This window comes from Anser brachyrhynchus (assembly GCF_964034855.1).
Source record: "Anser brachyrhynchus genome assembly, chromosome: 2".
NCBI classification, from domain to species: domain Eukaryota; kingdom Metazoa; phylum Chordata; class Aves; order Anseriformes; family Anatidae; genus Anser; species Anser brachyrhynchus.
In genome coordinates this window covers 51896849-51916099 of record NC_137695.1, presented here as the reverse complement: position 1 = coordinate 51916099, position 19251 = coordinate 51896849, and the positions used below count along the sequence as shown (strand labels likewise).

Below are 19251 nucleotides of genomic sequence, written 5' to 3'. Positions count from 1 at the left end.
GTCAATAGGAGCTGTAAATAAGTGCAAGGAGGTAGAATTTCACATTTCGGACGAGTTCAGTTAAGCCTTATTCTGGTAGTGAATATACACTTGTAACAGAAGTATTGGAATTAGTATGCAAAACACTTGTGTGTAGAAAAAAAACAAAGCAGACTTCATACCTACATTAAAAATAAGTCTTTATTTGTCAGCTCATGTTTTTATTAATAACTCTTCAATATTCTGGGAAATGAATGATGCAACCAGCACCTCCAATAGAGAAAGGGCTAAACAGCATGTGATTTAACAGTAATAACTGTCAGTAACGGTTTAGTGAAAGTAAACACTTCAGTTAATACCAGTATATTGGACATGGCTCCCTCACAGGTTTTTGCTGAAAACAAGAGGTAAAGCAAGACAGAGAAGCAGTTAAATTCCATATATTCTCACTAACATATTACAAATAAATACAGTTTTGTAAGACCTCTGTATCTCTTTGTTCTACAAAAACACAAGGAACTTTTAGGATCAACTTCAGGTTTTTAAACAGTATTTTTCACATTTTTTGAAAATCTTTGAAAATCAAAATCTGAAATCAGAGAACCAAAAAGTATTTCTGTACATCTAATTGCTTCTGATACTAAACATTACACAGCATGATGCAGAAAAAGTCTTACAGGAAAAAAAATTGGGAAGAGTACCAACTTAGGTCTCCTAGTTATTAAATCAGTGATCATTTGACACTCACTGTTGCTTTCCAAGAGATATTTAGCAGTACCCTGATGTATTTGCTTCCCACCTGTATATAAAAGTTTTTGTTGTTGCTGTTGTTTTTTTGTTTGTTTTTTTTTTTTGTTTAAATACTTCTTTGAAAGAAAATCCATCCATGTATTTCCAAGTGTAACTTCTACCTCTTAGGAACTCCAATAAATGTGATTCATGTGTTAGAACAATTGCTAAATTCTTTAAAATCAGAGGAAGAAATCAGATTTTCCATCTATACATATAACAGTAGCAAACTTTTACATCACTTAGCCTTTATAGGCTAGGAAATAATTATTTTTTATTTTTTTTCCTGAACAACATATTAATGTCATTGCTTGTTCGAAACACTCACCAAAAAGTGCTATTTTTCTGACTTTGCTAATTAAGAATTACTTAAGCGACAGATAAAGATATACTGATTACACAGACACTATTCTGTGAAGACAGGAATCAAGATATTCCTAAATTTAAGTTATAGCTTCTCTATTTGAGAACGTGCCAAGTCCTATACAAAAAAATACTGTTCTGTTCTTTTCTTTTTTTTAAAAAAAAAAGTGAAGATCTGGAATATAGATTAATTCAATTTAGAGAGGCAGTTAAGTTAGCACAAGGAAAACTATTGTTGTGAAATAACCATCTATACTGCCTCTTCTTTCCTTTCCAGTGTTATAGTGGCTGTTGACTTTGCTAATTCTTACCTTTAAAAGTCTCACTAACAGTGAATTACCTTAAAAAAAAAATGCAAATCATTTAAGAAGTTGCATTAATGAAAACTCAGCATAACTCTACGAAATATCCAAAATTCTTTATTTCAGGCCAGTATAGTATTGTTACAGGCATCCACCTCTTCCTGCTCGCTTACATACAATCAAAGTTGGCACTCCCAGCCACCAAGAAAGTTAAATGGTTACTTAAATGGTTACTACAGTACAGGCACAAAGTAGCCAAACAGCTTTACTTTCAAAAAGCAAAGCCATGATTGTGCTCTAACAGCCTTTGTTACTAGTGTATGTTGTTCTCCTCTCCTAAGAGGCAAGATTAGGAAATTTCTCTTAATGGAAGGAGCACAGATGACAGCCCTGTTAATAAACCTGTTGTTTCATCAGTAGAGGAATGATGTATGGATCTGGATACACTGGACACTTTCCTTCATAGCTTTCAGTTGCATTTACTAGTACACATGGGCTTGCGCAGAATGGGATTAAATATCCTTTCAGTCTTCATTACTGCTTTCATCATTATAATCACTACCAAAGTTCCACATTGGAAAAAACACTATGTTTTTTCCTGAAATAAAACAAGAAAAGCAAACAAACAAAAACCAGAGTATTGCAGTTCCCTTACATTTGACAGTGCTTCATAACCACCAGCTAAAAATCTTTTCCCTGTCTAGAAGCATCAATGCCTTTCCATAAAGGAAGCAGCACCAGAGACAGTTTGTATCACTTAACCATAAAAATAACACTAGTGTATTTTACTGCATTTCAAACTTCCAGTTACAGTGGTTAACAGTTAGCATATGGAATGAGTATCAGATTTTTAATATGTACCAAAGGCAAGTTAGTAAAAACAAGTAAACAAACAAACAAACCACTCTACAAATATATTACAAACAAAACTAGCAGCAAACACTGCTATTGTGAAAGATGATTGATTGAATGGTCATCTGAAAAAAAAGCTGATGACTGTGTTATTATAAAAATTGCAAGACAAATATTTGATCATAACAACTGTATGAACAAGTAAGAAGTAAGCGTGACTCAGTGAACGCAAATCCTACTTACACAAGAGTGTCTCCGAGCCACAAAATGTAGTTTCAGTTTTATGTTAATAATCACAGTTCCAGTCCGATACATGCAGTTGACTCCGGTAAGCGTGTCTAAATAGACAACGGGACGTAACTCCCATAGATTCTTCTCTACAGCATGCAGCCCTATACGACTGGTATGAATGCCCGTCTTTACGTGGCACTTTAACAGCAAGGTGTACTGCAGTTGAGAGTGAAGAGAAACAGCAGAAGTGCTTACACCATGCTTTGATCAGAGGTAACTTTCAAAATATGCACAACATATGTACAATTTGTTCCTAGGCACGTCTTTGGTTACATTCTCAATATAGTCTGCTTCACAGAAAAATACATAAAACATTCAAGACTTGGTTGAAGTCCAGGCAAAGATGAAATTTCTTTGTTTTTCAGAAAGCAAGACAGTAGAAGTCCCTTTAAACTGATGCTTTATTATATCCATAAACGATAAAATCCCAGTGCTACTGTAAGGCATGTAAATACTGAACCTGAAAGAAAATAAAAGCGGGAAAGAAAACAGAGACAATGAATCATTAGCTCTTAGAACACTTCTTCAGAAAACTAAATATACATCTGGCTACAACATTAAAGGTGCAATCACTTCCGCATGTCAGAAAATAAGGTTCTTAATTTACAAAACACAAACAATTTCAAGGCAGAGGGGCACAAAAATGACAAAGAAGGAAGAAAAAAAAGGATGCAGGAAAAATGGGCTGGAAGACTCAAAAGATTGGAAAAACACCTTAGTTGCTTACCTTTCAGAAAATAAGAGATCAATTTGGCAAGTTACAGTTGTAAAATGAACTGAATAACAGGATTATTAAATCACAGTCAAGTATTCACACAAATAAATGCAAACTACTTTAACGAGGCTTATCGATTTGTATTTTTAAATTTCTATTGAATGAAATCAACTTTTGGTTTCTAGATATACACAAAAGATTTTTGCCATTGTCTGCAAACAGTAGCACTTGAAGTAAATTTGTGCTTTATGTATTTAGTTTTACTTCCATGTGGAATTCAATACTTTTTTGAATAGGGATAGTGGGGAAAAGAACTTCCTCTCATTTTAATAAATTGCCTTTTATTTTACAGTAATGGTTCACTGTAAAAGGATATCCCTGAAATACAGTACTATGAATAGACATGATTGTCCTTATGATAAAACCTATTGTGAAAGAGTAATCAAAAAGTCTAAATCCGAAGAATAACTTCTACTGTTAACTTGTTCATTTAATAGCACTGCATACTCAGCTGAAAAATGTCAAAATATTGAATTTACCTAGAGCAATAACGTATTTTTTCTAACATACATGCCTGAAAAATGAGCATTTAAGGAATGGGATAATGAACAGTCAAAAAGCCAGAACTGTTCAATTTTGTAGACAGAGCTACAAGAAAGAAGCCCCAGAAACATATGCAGCAGGCTGCTTTTATAAATTAAGTCAGGCATAGATATACTTTTTGACCCTTATTGACAGCCAGCCTTTTAGATTTCTCACACACATTATTATTACAGTATAAAGAAGGGGAAAAGCACACAGCCACAGCCCGTGCAAAATGAAGCTGCGATTACAGAAAACTTTCTCCGGGTTAAGCACACAAATAGTCTTGCTGATATCAACTGTGACCACTTCAAGTATTTTATTTGAATTAGGGCCTTCATGAATACAGTCAATTGATAGTTTGCAAAAACGCTGTTAGGCTTAATAGTTTCAACATCAGATTCCTTACCTGCCAAGTACTTAATATTATCAAGTTTGTGCGATTCAAGCATTGTTTTTAGATCTGCAACTTCCGTGTCTATTTTTCTGTCTGTTTGGGTCAGAGCTCGATCTTGTTGCGCATGCTGGAAAACAAAGCAACAAACTTAAACAATTTGATCAGTTCTGAGTTAATTTAGAAATGTAACCCATTCCTTTAAGTTGCATTTCTGACTTCTCCTTAAATGAATGTAAATTATTTCATTAACATACAAAGCAAACAAGTTCCTTCATGACTTATTAAATCCAAGAAATTGAGTAATTTGGTGAACTTGGTAAACCTAACGTGACTACATACTTCCTTACATGTAATCTAGAAAGGAGCAGAACTGGATGCCTTCTTCTCTCAATCTAGCAGCATAATCATTAACTTTAATCTGTCACTTGGCCCACAGATGTTCAAGTCACTGCTCAATTATAATAGCTATTGAGATGTCTAAGAGCCTCTTGTGACAGAAACATACTGGAGCATGAAAATTTATGGATCATTAGAAACACTAAGAATTGGTCTTCTGATGTAAAAAGCATGTCTTCATCTTCCAATGAATTCTACCACTAAAACAGCGATAGACAGACTTCAGAATCTGATTACGACAGAAGACCAAAATTCTGTGAAAAAAATGGGATGGAGTTATTACTCAGAAAAGACTGAAAGACAAGACTTGTAAACTCAGATCAACAGCTGCCGTGGTGCTGATATTTTCAAGTCACCACTACTGAAACATTTTCAATCAGTTAATGATTTCTTAATGATTTACTGCCAGACTTCCTCCTATGGCTAATTCCCTATAGTACAAAAATAAAACAAAATGAAGACGAAGAGCTTAGTAAAAGCCTCCCCTAAAATGAAGCCAAATCCATCTAGCAGCGTGTCACACTGAACATGGAAAAAATCATTGATTTCAGAAGAACTAACGTAAAATTCTGTCTAGAGAAAATACTATGTGCACGAAGTTTCAAAACAAAGTGACCACTGAACAGTTTATATAGACACAGAGGAAATCTAATATATATGAAAGCCTTTTTATTCTGTAGACACTTCAGCCAGCTGTACTAATATGGAAACGCATGGGGGAAATAATAAATCTCAATGACATTTTGTACATGAAAGTGTCTAAGCACATGAGCAACTTCACAAAAAATACCTGCGCTATAACATGAATATAAAAAGCTTTGTTATATAATTAGCTACCAAGTCCTTACCAATTCCACTATTTCTGTCCTCATTTCAAGTAGTTTTCTTTCATTGAGTGAATACTGGAAAGGGGAAAAAAGAAAAAAAAGTAAACATGATATTGGTCTTTAAACCTTTTCCCCACATTTAAATGTGTATTTCTTTGTTTCCAAGTTCTGTAAAAAAAATGGATCTGAAAAAGAATGTTGTCTGGCAACACTTGAGAAAGAGTATTGTAGGATGACTGCTGTCCTTTAGAAAGCAGAATTCAGACAGGTTTTCAGCCACTCTTCTGAATTGCAAAGTGGAGCAAGTCTAAGACTATCATCATCTGCAACAATGATATACATTAATAATGGCAGAAAAGTTAGCAAATTTACATTTCTGACAAAAACCTATGATTCTAAAGAGTAACTCTGGAACAGTTAACTAACCCACTGAGCACAGAAAAACCAAGAAGTTATAAGTCATCCGCTTTCTTCAGCAAGGGGAGTATAGTTTTTAAATGATTATAGCAAACTCAGCTATCTAACATGTTTCACCAGCATTATGGGTGTTCACCATTTGAAACGGTCAGAACAATATATAAGGAACAACATTAAAAATTCTATATTTGGTAAATACAGATATCTCATGTTAAGCCATTTGTGGAACATCAGAAGCTGTGGCTTATTTGTAAGCTATGGTTATTTGGATTCAAGAAAAGGTAAAACCAGATTAAAGAAGCATACCTTTAAGGCAGGGTACCTTTCTGACTCATGAACAGGCATGATTTGACATCTGTAATGGTTCCTATCCACTACTGGAGCAATTTAATTATTCATAGGACAGCTGCTAAACCACCAGTCTACAGTGCAGAGCATTAAGGTCATCGGGCTCCCATCTCAGAATGCTCAGTCACACAGCAATAACCTCATCTGTTGACATTCCCATGTGGAAAGTCACTTTATTTTTCCTCCAGTCTGGAAGCTTATTCCACTTTAATATTAAAGTCATATTAATCTATGTAAATGCCTCAGCATTGAAAAAAACTCTCCTTAAATATCTAGAGCAATATTTGGACTTTTGACTGATTTAAAGATCAAGAAATAGCACAAGGCTATAAATGTGGGAAAGGAGAGAGGAATAATAGCATATCTACAATTCACGAAACATTTTTTGCCAAATTCTACAAATTGAAGACAAGAACAAGAAAAAAACAAATGTATACTTATGTAAAATGTCTAGAAGTGGTAAGATGGCAAAACTTATAAAAGAATGATTTAAAATAAGGTTTGAAATAAAATTTCACATAAGAACAATGCCTCATTAATAAACTGATCACTATCAAAAATAGTAGCATGTTTAAAATAAACAGTGTAATGTATTGAAATAATTTCTGTTTAAATAGATGTTGTTGGCCAAATAGACTTCTTTTTTAGAATAATTTATATTCTGCAAACTTCCTTCTTGATGTCCATATTTGTCCAAGTTTGCCTGGGGGCTAGAGCTCCCTAGGTCAAACACAAGGATTTCAAATTTCACTTTAAGAAAATGAAATACACCCTTTTCCTATGAAGGATCAACACAAATCTGTAATAACACAAGTACAGAAAGAGGAAAGCCAAGGTTAACCCCACCCTGAAATTAAACAGGGAGATTTCCCCTTAAGTCCACATGTTTTTCCACAATGCAGAAAAAATTCAGTTTTGTCAGATGCATCTTGATATTTTTAAACAGCCAGCTTAGAGGCACTGCGATGCATGAACAATATGAATATAAATAGAAATCTGTACTGTACTTCAAGTTTCTAAATTGCATCTATATCATTGCAGATATAAATCAGGGCACAAGCAGACGTGCATTACGCAACAAAGAATTCACTAGGAAATGTAAAGGGGGACTAACTTATTCAGATAAAGCATTTGGAGTTCAAAACATTAAAAATGGCTGACATCAGTGTTGACAAATTAAGATATTCTCCTTCAGCATTTAGTCCAAGCAGAACTGAAGCATAAGAACTTTTTACTTGAAGTACATGAAGTTAAGTCAATTTAAACTTAGGACGTTTCTCTTCTGAATAATATTTCTGTAAGAATGCATAGTAAGCTTCAATAACCTGAGTCTTACGCTCGCAAAGATAGACATTCAGTCATAAGTCACGTTAGCATCCAAATAAATATTATGATGATGCTTTACTACAGAAAATATTGGATTATGTTCTTCTCCCCAGCTCAGCATATATGCTACAACCTGCTCCGTATCTGTCTGCATTTTTCCTTTTCTGTTCATGCATGACAAAGCTGGCAATTAAAGTAGGGGAGTGCTGGGAGTAAAAGAGTAGTTTTGACAGAAACTGTGAAACTGCAGTTGCATGACAGACTAAGTTAATCAACTTTCTTTAAAGAAAATTCACAGCTGCAACACTTGCTTTTCCTGGGAGGCAGTTAAAATGATGTAGCCTTATAAGCAACAAAATCCAGATTTCAGGGTTCTACATAAACATACAAGGAAATGTTAGCACCTAATTCATCACCTGTGAAATGTGTTTAAATAGGTTTTTTGAAGCCCAAAATATTGCAAAGCTTTGGATCCACACAGTTAATACATTTCATATGAAGTTGTTTAAAAAAAAAACAACCAACCACCAGCATAAAGTAGTAATCTTTAAAAGTGGGCTTTATCTGCTCAAATTATATTTTATTCAAGCATATACCAGGGGATAACAGGCTGTTAGTCATTATACTCAATCACCAACTCAACTGTTACCTGAACTAATCACTGTGAATTACTTCAAGGGGCACACGCAAAAGTTAGATGACTTCTACTTTAACAGTTCTTATTGCCTAGACTGCAGATATTACTTCGTTATGCACTTGCAATAATAGGACTGAATAAGAAATAAAATTTGTAGTGAAGTGCCAATGAAAAATCTTTCAATTCAGATGATGCGATTTGAGATCCTAAAAGCTATTCAAGAGATCTACAGGAATAGATTTCTATTTAGAGTGCTATATATAGTGCAAAAACTTATCTTCTAGTTTTTCACCTAAGTTACTCAGATTAAAGAGGATGCAAATTCAGCTCTACCAGATATTTCAAAGTTTAAAACAACCCAAATCTTTAAAACAACCCTAATCAGTATCGGTTACAATAAAAATCAATCCCAACTATTTTCACAATAGGTAATGCCTGACAAACTAGCCACACTAAATTCTCTAGCTATAGGGAAATAATACATCTTCAGTGATGACATTTAATGAAATGTGGATGCTTAATTCAGCATGAAAACAGAGCTATACTAACAACATGAAAAATCTTCAGGTGGCTAGTCAGCATATTTAAATGCAAAAATCTATAGTAATAATATAGATAGTAATATCTATAAAAATCTGTAGTAACAACATAGATATAAAATCTAAAATGAACAATACCACAGATTAATATGAAAATTATACTCCTACCCAAATTAGGAGATTGTTCAATGTTTGGATGTTTCTAGAAGAATGCGAACAAAACTTACCAATTCTTTTACTCTGCTCTTTTCTAGGTTTAGGTTCAACTTGTTATCTGCACGCACTTTGGTAATTTCATCCTAATGGGAAAAAAAATGATGAAGTAGTGAGCATGAATTTCTATTTATTCATGAGCAAAAGAAGTTAGGAAAATATATTGTGCTTTCTTTAATTAGAGAGCAGATTGATTCCCAAGACACATAGTGTGCATCTTTTTCCAAAGTACAAATGTTCCAACCTTTCCCCATGGAAATACTCATGTTCTGTAGTATGAATTCATTCTCATTGGAATGAGTCAAAAACTAAACTGCTTTTACACCAGAACACCGAGAAAAGCAGCTGATTGCGAGCACATCCTTCTACAAGTGCTGTTAGGAATGTGTCATATCCCATGACTCACTGATTTCAGAAATCCATGCCTAGGTACACTTGTAAGATGGACTTCTGTGAAGGAATCTTGATGTTCAAGATAATGTTAAGAGCAGTATCCAACTTTGCAATTTTAAAGAAAATCTGTTTCTAAAGACTACACCTAGGGCTTTAAGAAAAAAAGCTGCAGGTATCTTAGAACTCAGAAAATGTTTATTATATTTTAAATTTCTAACTTTTTAAACTACCACTAAATTATGTACTTCACTTCATAGATAGCTCCAAGTGATTCCGATTTCTTGCAGTGACAGCTGCCATTTTAATGCAACCTCCCAGCAGGAATTCCAGCCAGCTGACAGTTTGTCATGAGGCAAGCTGCTGATCTAATGAATGTGTGGGAGAAGCAAGAGTCTGATGGTGCTCTGGGATATTCTACAGTTTAAAAACAAGCAAGCATCTCTCAAGTAGACCAATGTCAGCTAGTCAAGACTTCATTAAGTCAGTGTGAACAATAATTACACTCAGTTTCTATGCTAGAATTTTTGAACTTTAACTGTGTTGTAATTAGATGTCATTACAGCATGTGTTACAATTTAATGAAATTGAAAAGTTTGAAATATTTTTTTCCTTAATCTTTTACTACATTGTGTCATTCTGTCTTTCAGATGAAAGAGTATGAGCAAATGTAATTATCGCAAGGGCAAATCATTTTATATTTACAGATAAAAGTTAAATTTAAGATATCTTGCTTTAAAAAAAGATGACTCAGATCCTCCATATTCTACCAGTGAATATAATAACTCATTTTATTTTTTTTTACTTGCACAGAGATAAGTTACAAGTCAAAAATCAGGTGCCGACCATTTTAAAAAATGGTATACTGAAAGCCTGGATGCATTAAGCATTTCACAGCATTATATAAAACATGTGAGACTAGCCCTGAGAAATTTATTCTCCTTTTGGAGCTAACATAGCAGAGAAGAATTGAAGATAGTAAGGAAGAAATGACAAGGAGGGCACTACGCTGAACTTGATCGCATTGTCAGCTAACTTGACAAGGCGATATTCTGACAGTTTCACTGGCAAATCCTATGGTAGGAAAGGTGCTCCATCCTCCAAGGTAAGAAGGCTATCACAAGAAGAAACACCACTTCTGAAGTAAGAGGACCATATTCCCTATGAACAGTTAAAAGTTACCCAGTTTCCAATCTTGGTGCTTCTTGCAAGAATCTTTTCTTTCTGTGTAAAAGTTGCTTAAAACTACACACTCGTCTAAATTACAGGTTTTGAGACAGTCTTGATTTTGGTGGTAGAAAGCTATTTGGGGATGTTACCCAGGAGAGGCAAACAGAACAGAAACACAGCATTGATCTTTAAACCTAGTAAGATTAAGAACCTGTAGATAATTAAGTTTCCTCCAAAGAGTCTGTTTCCTTGCTAAGGTCATTTGTTCCCAAACAAATGGGACCAAACACAATAGTCCCAAACTTAGTGGCTTGAAATAGTTTTTCAATGGCTTCTTTAAGTTCTGAATAGCTAACAGATAAATCTTCAGGAAAAGAGAAATACTATAACCAATTAGTGAGTGCTGCAATTTTGAAAATGTGTTGCAATTTGAATCTGATAAGCAATCCTAAATACAGAACATCATTCAGCCTTAATCATGACATGGCAGCTACCTACTTTCTGAGTCTGAGTTAAGGAAAAAGTCTTCAGGTAATTTTTAGTTCACCACTTAGTGATGAATTGCTTACAGTTGTCACCATTAATTACGTATGCATGAAATTGACTTTGCTGCAGCTCATAGCATACCATCAATTGCAGTTTCAGTATCCTATATAACATAGCAATCAAGCACAAACTTTAGAATAAAATCCTAAGAGCAACAATTATTTTTAAAGCAAATTAGATAGGTGTTAATTCTTAATTATATTGGTAAAGTATCTTACCATGACTTGCTTCTTTATCTGCTGGAGTTCAAGCTTTATTTTCTGGGAGAGCAGAAAAAATGTATTTTTTAGTATTGTATACAAACCACCACAATCTAGAAATACTAACAAATGTGCACCATAAGTAGCAAAAACTATAATCCATCATGTGAAAAGGAAGGCAGAATGAACATGGTTTTATTATCTATATCCTCAGTACATGTGTAGATATATTCACATGTACACAGACGCACAGTTACTCAGTACTACACATTTCCAACCAGCAGCACAAGACAGAAGCTAGTAATGCCCCACAGCAGTAAAGGTGGCCAAATGCACAGGAGGTTTTAGTAAGAGTAAACACAGCCAAAGATAAATGATTATTCCCCCATATTTAGCATTTGTGAGTCTGCATCGAGCCGTGTCCAGCTTTAGGCTCTCCCTGGTACAAGACAGATGTTGACATGCTGGAGCAAGACGAGTGGAGAGCCACCAAGATGATGGGAGGCTGGAGCACACAAGGTAGGGGTGGACAGCAGGGAGAGGCAGAGGGGTTTGTTCAGCCTCGAGAGGCAGCTACATGGCAATCATACCGCAGCCATCAACTCTTATGGTCTCTAGAGGTCCCTTCCAACCCAGATTATTCTATCACTTTCTCTCTTTCAAAAGACCCATGAAATAGGAATAGTTGTAGCGGATTATCTATTTTGTTTTCTTTAATTGTGCACAAACTAGCAACCTGCAAGGATCTACAAGGATCCCTTCAACCTATCTTGTTCTGTGTATGTTCAGTTAGCTATATCTATGAATTGATGAAATAACATGTGACCCGACTCTCCTCTTGCCGTATGTTCTCACTATACCTTCTTTTTTGGCTAAATATAGTCAAAACATGGCTAAATACAGTCAAAACTAACTTTTGGCTGCATATAGTCAAAACATGAAATCATGTTACAGAGTTTAGAAAAAAAATAAAAACCACAGAATCCCAGAAATATTGACCTGGCATTGGACCTCTGGAGACCATCCTGTCTCAAAGCTGGGACAACTAGAGCAGGTTGCTCAAGGCCACGTCCAGTTGGGTTTTGATTATCTCCAGGACAGGGACTTCACAGCCTCCCCAGGTATCCTATTCCAGTGTTCAACCAACCTTACAGTAAAAAAGGTTTTTCTTACGTTCAAATAGAATTTCCTGCATTTCAGTCTGGGTCAGTTATCTATTGTTCTGTCACTGGACACCAGCGGAAAGAGCATCTCCATCTTCACTATACCTTCCTTTCAAGTATTTGTGCACAGCGATGAGATCCTACTCTTTTTCTAAGCTGAACATTCCCAGCTCTTGCAGCCTTTCCCCACAAGACGCTCCAGTCCCTTACTCATCTTTGTGGCCTTTTGTCAGGCTCACTGCAATGTGTCCATGTCTCTCTTGCACTGGGGAGCCCTAAACTGCACCCAGCACTCCAAGCCTGGGTCACCAAGGCTTAGCAGAGGGGAAGGATCACCCCACTTGACCTAGTGACATCAGTCTTAATGCAGACCAGGACGGCTTCTTTGCCACAGGGGCTCATCATTGGCTCGTGGTCAACTTGGCACCCACCAGGACTCTCAGGGCCTTCTCTGCAAAGCTAATTTTCCGCTGCGTGGGGGTTCCTTCTCAAGGGAAGGTCCCTTCCCTTTGCTGAACTTCATAAGATTCCTGTCAGCCCATTTCTCCAGACTGTTGTGTTGCCATCTGGAGGGACATCAACAGTCTGGTGGGTCAGCCACTCCTCCCAGCCTTGCAGCACCTGCAAACTTGCCAAGGGTGTGCTCTGCCCCTTCACGAGGTCATCAGTGAAGGCGTTTAACTAACCGTATTAGCACCCGAGTCGACCTCTTGGGTACAAAACACTTCTTTACATCATTAGAAAAAATAAGCAAGTGCTAGAATTCCAAAATACTGATTTTTACCTCATTTTCTGAACGGAGTGCTGAAAATTCACTTTTTTCCAAAATAATCATGTCCTTTTTCACTGCACCAATATGGGACATGACTTGCTGAAGAGCAATCTCCTTTAAAAGAAGTAAGAAAAGCCTCAGAACATACAACCACAATGCTTTTTCTCATATGTGCATACAAATACAATGGAGTATTCTGGTACTCTAAAATTTTTAACCCTGCAACTTTAGAAATTATCTCAGTTTCAGAAGACAAGATAAATTAAGCGAGAGTGACAAAATAAGCAAGTTATACTCAAATGTTAGTAACGTTTGAAAAAAAAAATCAGCAGTGCTAACATGGATCAAAATAGTTCAATTAATAGCCTAGAAAATAATTTCTTCCAAGTATTCAAATTCTTAAGCTAGGAAGGGCATTAGGGACAGAGGAGATGTCCATGTGCTAAACGAGGAAAGCTGACTTTCAGGCCAAGACTCCCCAGTGCAACCATACTCTTTTGTAATTGCCCTCTGTTCCACCTCCCTCTGCATGAAGGCTCACTCTGCTTCTCTACTCAGCTAAGCAAAATCATGCACTATATTCATATTTTTAAATGCTCTTCTCAGTCTTTTATACCAAATTGACAGAAAAAAAAAAACAAGCACCCTCCACATCTTTAGAGGATGGAAAGGTCTGTACACATTGTTCTAGATCCTACACTACCCACATGCAAACAGGGACTCCCTTTTCTTCTCTAAACACCCACCCTCTAAAAAGTAGGCCCTTGCTTTTGATTCTGGACTAACACCATTACAAATCTGACAGTGCACTCCACTTTTGTCAGGTAATGCTATTTTTATTTGTGGCATTGTATTTCTAAGTGGCATCTGGAGATGCCTCACCAGGCTACCCGACTACAGCACTGAAAAAAACAATGGGTCAGTATGCTGGATTTATCACAAAACGAGTACTGCCATAGATGCCTTCTCTCTTACTCCCTGAAGTGCCCAGCTTGTGTTCATTCTCTCCCCTCTTGACTGAACCCAATAAAATAGAGAACAACTTCTTCCATATTCTATCTCTTCCTCATCTCTATACATACACACACATTTATTGTGAAGGCTTTTATCTGTCTAGTGTAATGCTTCAGCTTTTACGTATCCAACTTTGGGCTAATGATTAGCAACAACTAGATCTGCAGTTTTCCAAACCCTCTTCTAATTCTTCATTCTCTTTTGGCATAAGCCCTTATGCGTTCAGACTGTAACAAACTACAGGTTTACCATGTTTCCCAGAACTCAGGGCAACACACACACTTCCTGAGCATGCCATACAAACTTGCACATTTTAACCTTAACAGAGGAAAGTCACCCGAGGGTCACATCTAGCACATTCTCAGAAAATGTCTGGCATCAGCAGCAACTTTTAATTCAGCATAAAACAAAGGAAAAACCTTCTGCTTTCATTCCAAAAAGTTGGGAATAGGAGGAGGTAGAGATGCAATGACTGCTTATTGTAAAACACAACCGACCATGGGGGAAAGGTTCCCTTCAACATCTTCCTGCACTGAATTTGTTCCACAGTAGATCAGAGAATATGAAGTGCTTTCACATTTGCTTTGCCTGGAATCTAAGAGCTAGAAAAGATGGGCTGAAGACTCCCTAGATGGAAGGTGGTGCAAAATCTACTCCTTAAAGAGACAGTCCAGCGCCGAGGCTATTACACTACAAAGACAGCAGCTGCAGTTTTCTCATGTTTAAGATGATGACCCAGTCACTATGAAATGAGTTAAGAGTCTATGTTTGGGAAGTGACTTGGGGCTGCGAATCCTACAGAGAGCAGCCTAAGAGGTGGTACTTCAGCTATGGTGCGTGTCAGCATGGTCTGCTTAACTAGCTTACATGTCAGGGAATTCCTGTCAGGTAAAACCACCATTCTCTCACAAATAAATGCTAACAATTCTGTTCAGGTCTATGCAATTTTCTGGTAGCCAGGAAGGATCTCTGTAGATACTCAGCATAATTTCTATTTCCAAGCAAGTTTTCTTCACTTCCACAAGATGTATACACGCTGGGTGGGTTTAGAAGATATCACAAACAATGTAAACAAAGGAAACAGACAGCTTTCAATAGCAGCATCTAAAATAGACTGTTCCTATATGTTACCAGTATATAAAATTATACCAATCACACACTAAAAAACATCATAAAGAAACAGCTCAATTCTAACACAATATATCATTATGACAGAAAATAAAAAAAGACCACATAACCAGCTGTTAAATTACAGAGGAAATCTTTACGTTGTTGCTATAAAACTAGACAAGAATATATGTAGTAGCCATAACTATTCAAATCCACGCATTGAGTACCTCCTATGTCTGTGTAAAATCCTCTTCCGTAATTCTATTTCAGGTTACAATAAGGCTGAAAACAAAAAACTATCTGTGGATTGTGCACCAACTCACAGTTCCTGAATTTCGAGGTCCATCACAACACTCTGATATTTGTGAAATTCAAGACAAAACTCATTAGCCAATAGGGACATTTGTTCTTCACTTTTAAAATACAGTGTCTAACGGTGAATAATAATAGCAATATGTATTTTATTAGCAGACGTGCTAGATTTCAGTTGACTTTAACCCCGCAACTTCTTTGAGCTGACCTGCTGTACTTTGGTCACCATGTCCTTGTAAATCATATCCAGGTTGGTGTTCATGATTTTCACTAATGCAGATACGATCACCTCCGACTGCTGAGTAGTGAACCCTGAGCAAGACAAAACATAGCAACATTCAGATACCAACATTTGGACAGCTTATGAAAATACCACCTTCTAATACTCATAACGAGGTTTAAAAAAAAAAAAAGTCAGCTATAAAAGATAAAAAAGAGCGTACTTCTCTCCATGTAGCACTAGCAAAAGAACACAACCAGGCAGTACACCCAACCTCCTCCACCCCAAAATGACACCTGTGACACTGTATAGCTACTTCTGAAGTACAGCACCATTATAGCACCATTACAATATCAGCAAGAGAAGTGCTGAAAGTTTTTCTAAAAGCATTATGCAATGTCATCTCTCACGTGGTTATTTCTATCAACAAGAATCCTGACCTTCAAAAGCAGATACCTACTTTTAGTATACCCTAAGTATACCACTGAAGATATGCAAATCCCAGCAATTCAATGATTTTAGTCCTCTCAGCCTCTGAGTCACCACGAAAAAGCCCTTTAAACCAAGTATGTTGTGAACTATTGTAAAACATAGTCCCTGGAAATACTCTCAACTTTTCTACTTTCAAAACGTAGGAGAAAGTGTCATGAACAAGATCTAATAATTATGGAGAGGGTGATTGTTTCAAATACGTAGCAGGTTAGTGTCAGAAAGCAGAGATGGGGTCTGCAATCAAGTTCCTTTCAGTAGATGAGCTGAGTTAATCATTTGCTATCACCAGAAGGAGACAGCTCTCCTCACTCTATTCTTTCCCCTCCTCCTGCCACTTTGTACGTGTCTTGGTGCTTGCTCACACAACTGCTCTGTGAGCTCATTAAATTAATCTCTCAGAACACCAATCAAGCAAAGAGCTGCATAGTTTCCTGAGAATGAGGCTGGAACACATAAAGAGATGCAATCACACGTTAGGGGAAAGGGACTGGGACCTCTCCTTCTCAGGCATGCGAGCTATTAAAAATCAGTTCAGCTGCGCTGACCTTCCCCACCTCAGTAACATCATAATCAAATGGAAATAACCTATTCCATTATGTCTTAGCATAAGAAGAGCTGTATTTCATAGAGTATTGACACTCCACCCCAAAAGCTGCATTTTTTGGGCAGTCCATTTCCAATCCTATTACAACACATTGTTGTGCATTGCTGCGGTTTAGCGGGGCAGGCAGCTAGACACCACAAGGCTGTTGGGCGCACCAGGAGGGACGGCGGAGACAACTGGAGCGTTATCAACGTGCTTCTAGGCTCTGTACGCCAGAGATGTAGGAACCCAGAAGGCACAAAAGACAACACATAAACCTGAAGGTCTACCACCACAGGTCAAGGGGAGGCAACTAGCCAGGCTCTGTACAAAACCCCCTTATAGATGCCACCAGGGTAAGCTGCGTGTTTGGGGCACGTTACCATTCTCTTCCAAGAGGCACACCAGCGCATGGGTGTCGAAGAAGAGCCTCCTGCTCCCCAGCAGGGACACGCTGCCCTTGCCCTGTGAGGACCCGGGCGCTGAGGTGCTGACACCTGGGGGAGACAAAACACCAGAAAAAAACCCCACGTTTTTATGAGGAAACGGCCAACCGAGGGGCATCCAACCGGCTCGGGAGCTCTCTAGGAGCATCCTAACGATGCCATGTATTAAGGAACGCGCGCCTTTTGATTATCGCGACAGGCTGCGATATGCTTTGACACCGAAACCGAGAGGTGCTCCCCCCCTCCCCGTCCCCTCAAGCCCCCATCCCCTCCCCTCTCCCCCCGCCCCCCCCCGGCCGAGGGGCGCGCGGCGCTCACGTGACGCGGCGGCAGCGGCAGCACGGTGCGGGAGGGCGCCGCGAGGCCGCAGCACCAGCAGCGCCCGCCTCCCGCCGCTCACGGCCGCCGGGGCCCGGGCCATGCCGCCCGGTGCCGACCGGAGGCGAGGGGGAGGGAGGAGGGGAAGCCGCCGCTACCGGAAAGCCATGGCTGGGCCCCCCCCCGCGCCGCCTCCCTTCCGCTACGGCCCGCCGCCCGCTTCCGCATCCGGGGGTTGGCTCTGTGGTTCGCGCCGCGGCGGCGGCGAGGAAAGCGAAGCGGGCGGGCGGCTCCTGCGCGAGTCGGGGGTGATGGGGACGGACAGAGATAGGCAGACATAAGGACATCACTTATTTTGTGCATGTTCTGCTTTTAAAGGAAACGTACTTGGCATTTGCAGAGAGTTGAAATGAGAGGAAGTGTGCTCTGACCACCGTCACTCCCCAGGCAGCACTTCCCTCATAGTGAGTTTATTTTCCCTCTGTACGGACTCACCAAAAGCACGCAGCACCTTTGCTTCCTCTTCCCAAACTCAGTGATTGCCTTAGATCAATACGCGGATCGAATCGTTGGTGGGTATCTCTGTACGAGTGAGGACAGCTGAACCCCGGCAGCACACAGCAGAAACTTGCCTAATGGGCACTGCCTCTGCGGGGATGCTGCGTGCCCGGGGCCTGGCGTTAGCGTGGCAGTAATTCCTGGCACGCGTGAGTCTGCAGGCGGTTGTCTTCATGTTGTCTACATGACCTCCTTCAGCCAGCCCATCCAGGGTCAAGTCCACCAGCACGTGCTGGTGCCCATCTTCATCTTCTCTAAGGGGAGCAAAGTCACTGCCGCTGCCTACAGAGGCCTCCCGGAGCATGCACCTTTTTCTCTTGATGTCAGGAATCAACTTGGGCAATTTTCCCCATTTCCAGTGTCGTCTTCCCCGTTTCAGCGTCCTCAGTGCTGCCCCACAGAAGTCATCACCTCTACTTAGAGGCTATAAATGAAAGATGTGCTGAATGTTGCATGCTCAGGATCCCGAAATGTTGGTCCTTGCATGCACACAGCGTTCACTAATCCATGGAGTTACAACCCCCTCCTAGGTTATAACAATGGAATCGGCAAAGAAGCAATGATTTTTAATAGCGGTGTAACAGAAATGGCAAAGTAATGCTAAGCACGAAATAATGACTAATAATGATATCTGCTGTGCTTTGGGAGCTGTTCAGGTGAAAATTAGAGGGGAGGGTAAAACGAGATCTGTGAGGTATCTCCGACTTCAGCTACAGCTGCAAAGAAAGCAAATGCAACCCTAGGACATAACAAGCATGGTGTTTTCAGTAGTGTTGTTGCCCCTCCAGTATAGCTGCATTTCAAATACAAATGACAGTGCTGGTCACTGCAGTACAGGAAGGACGAGTTCATATTCACAGTGGTCACCCTGTGTCAACAGCAGCAATAAGGGGAGCGAAGGGACTTTGCTGTCACAGGAGGTTGAAAAGAGATTGACAAGAGGATCTTGTTTCCATCTGTAAACAGAACATGAGCATAAAAATA

At 38.7% G+C, this 19251-nt stretch overlaps 1 protein-coding gene across 1 annotated transcript; it reads right to left on the bottom strand.

The window, feature by feature from the left end:
* Positions 1-161: 161 nt before the first annotated feature.
* Positions 162-17916, bottom strand: MCUR1 (mitochondrial calcium uniporter regulator 1). The gene is made up of 9 exons (XM_080581040.1): positions 17710-17916; positions 17329-17442; positions 15859-15962; positions 13227-13328; positions 11298-11339; positions 8988-9059; positions 5515-5568; positions 4283-4397; positions 162-3036 (listed from the first exon to the last, which is right to left on the bottom strand). Exons 1-9 carry the CDS (start codon positions 17810-17812, stop codon positions 2981-2983), a joined length of 762 nt encoding a protein of 253 aa, XP_080437166.1. The 5' UTR covers positions 17813-17916; the 3' UTR covers positions 162-2980.
* Positions 17917-19251: the final 1335 nt, after the last annotated feature.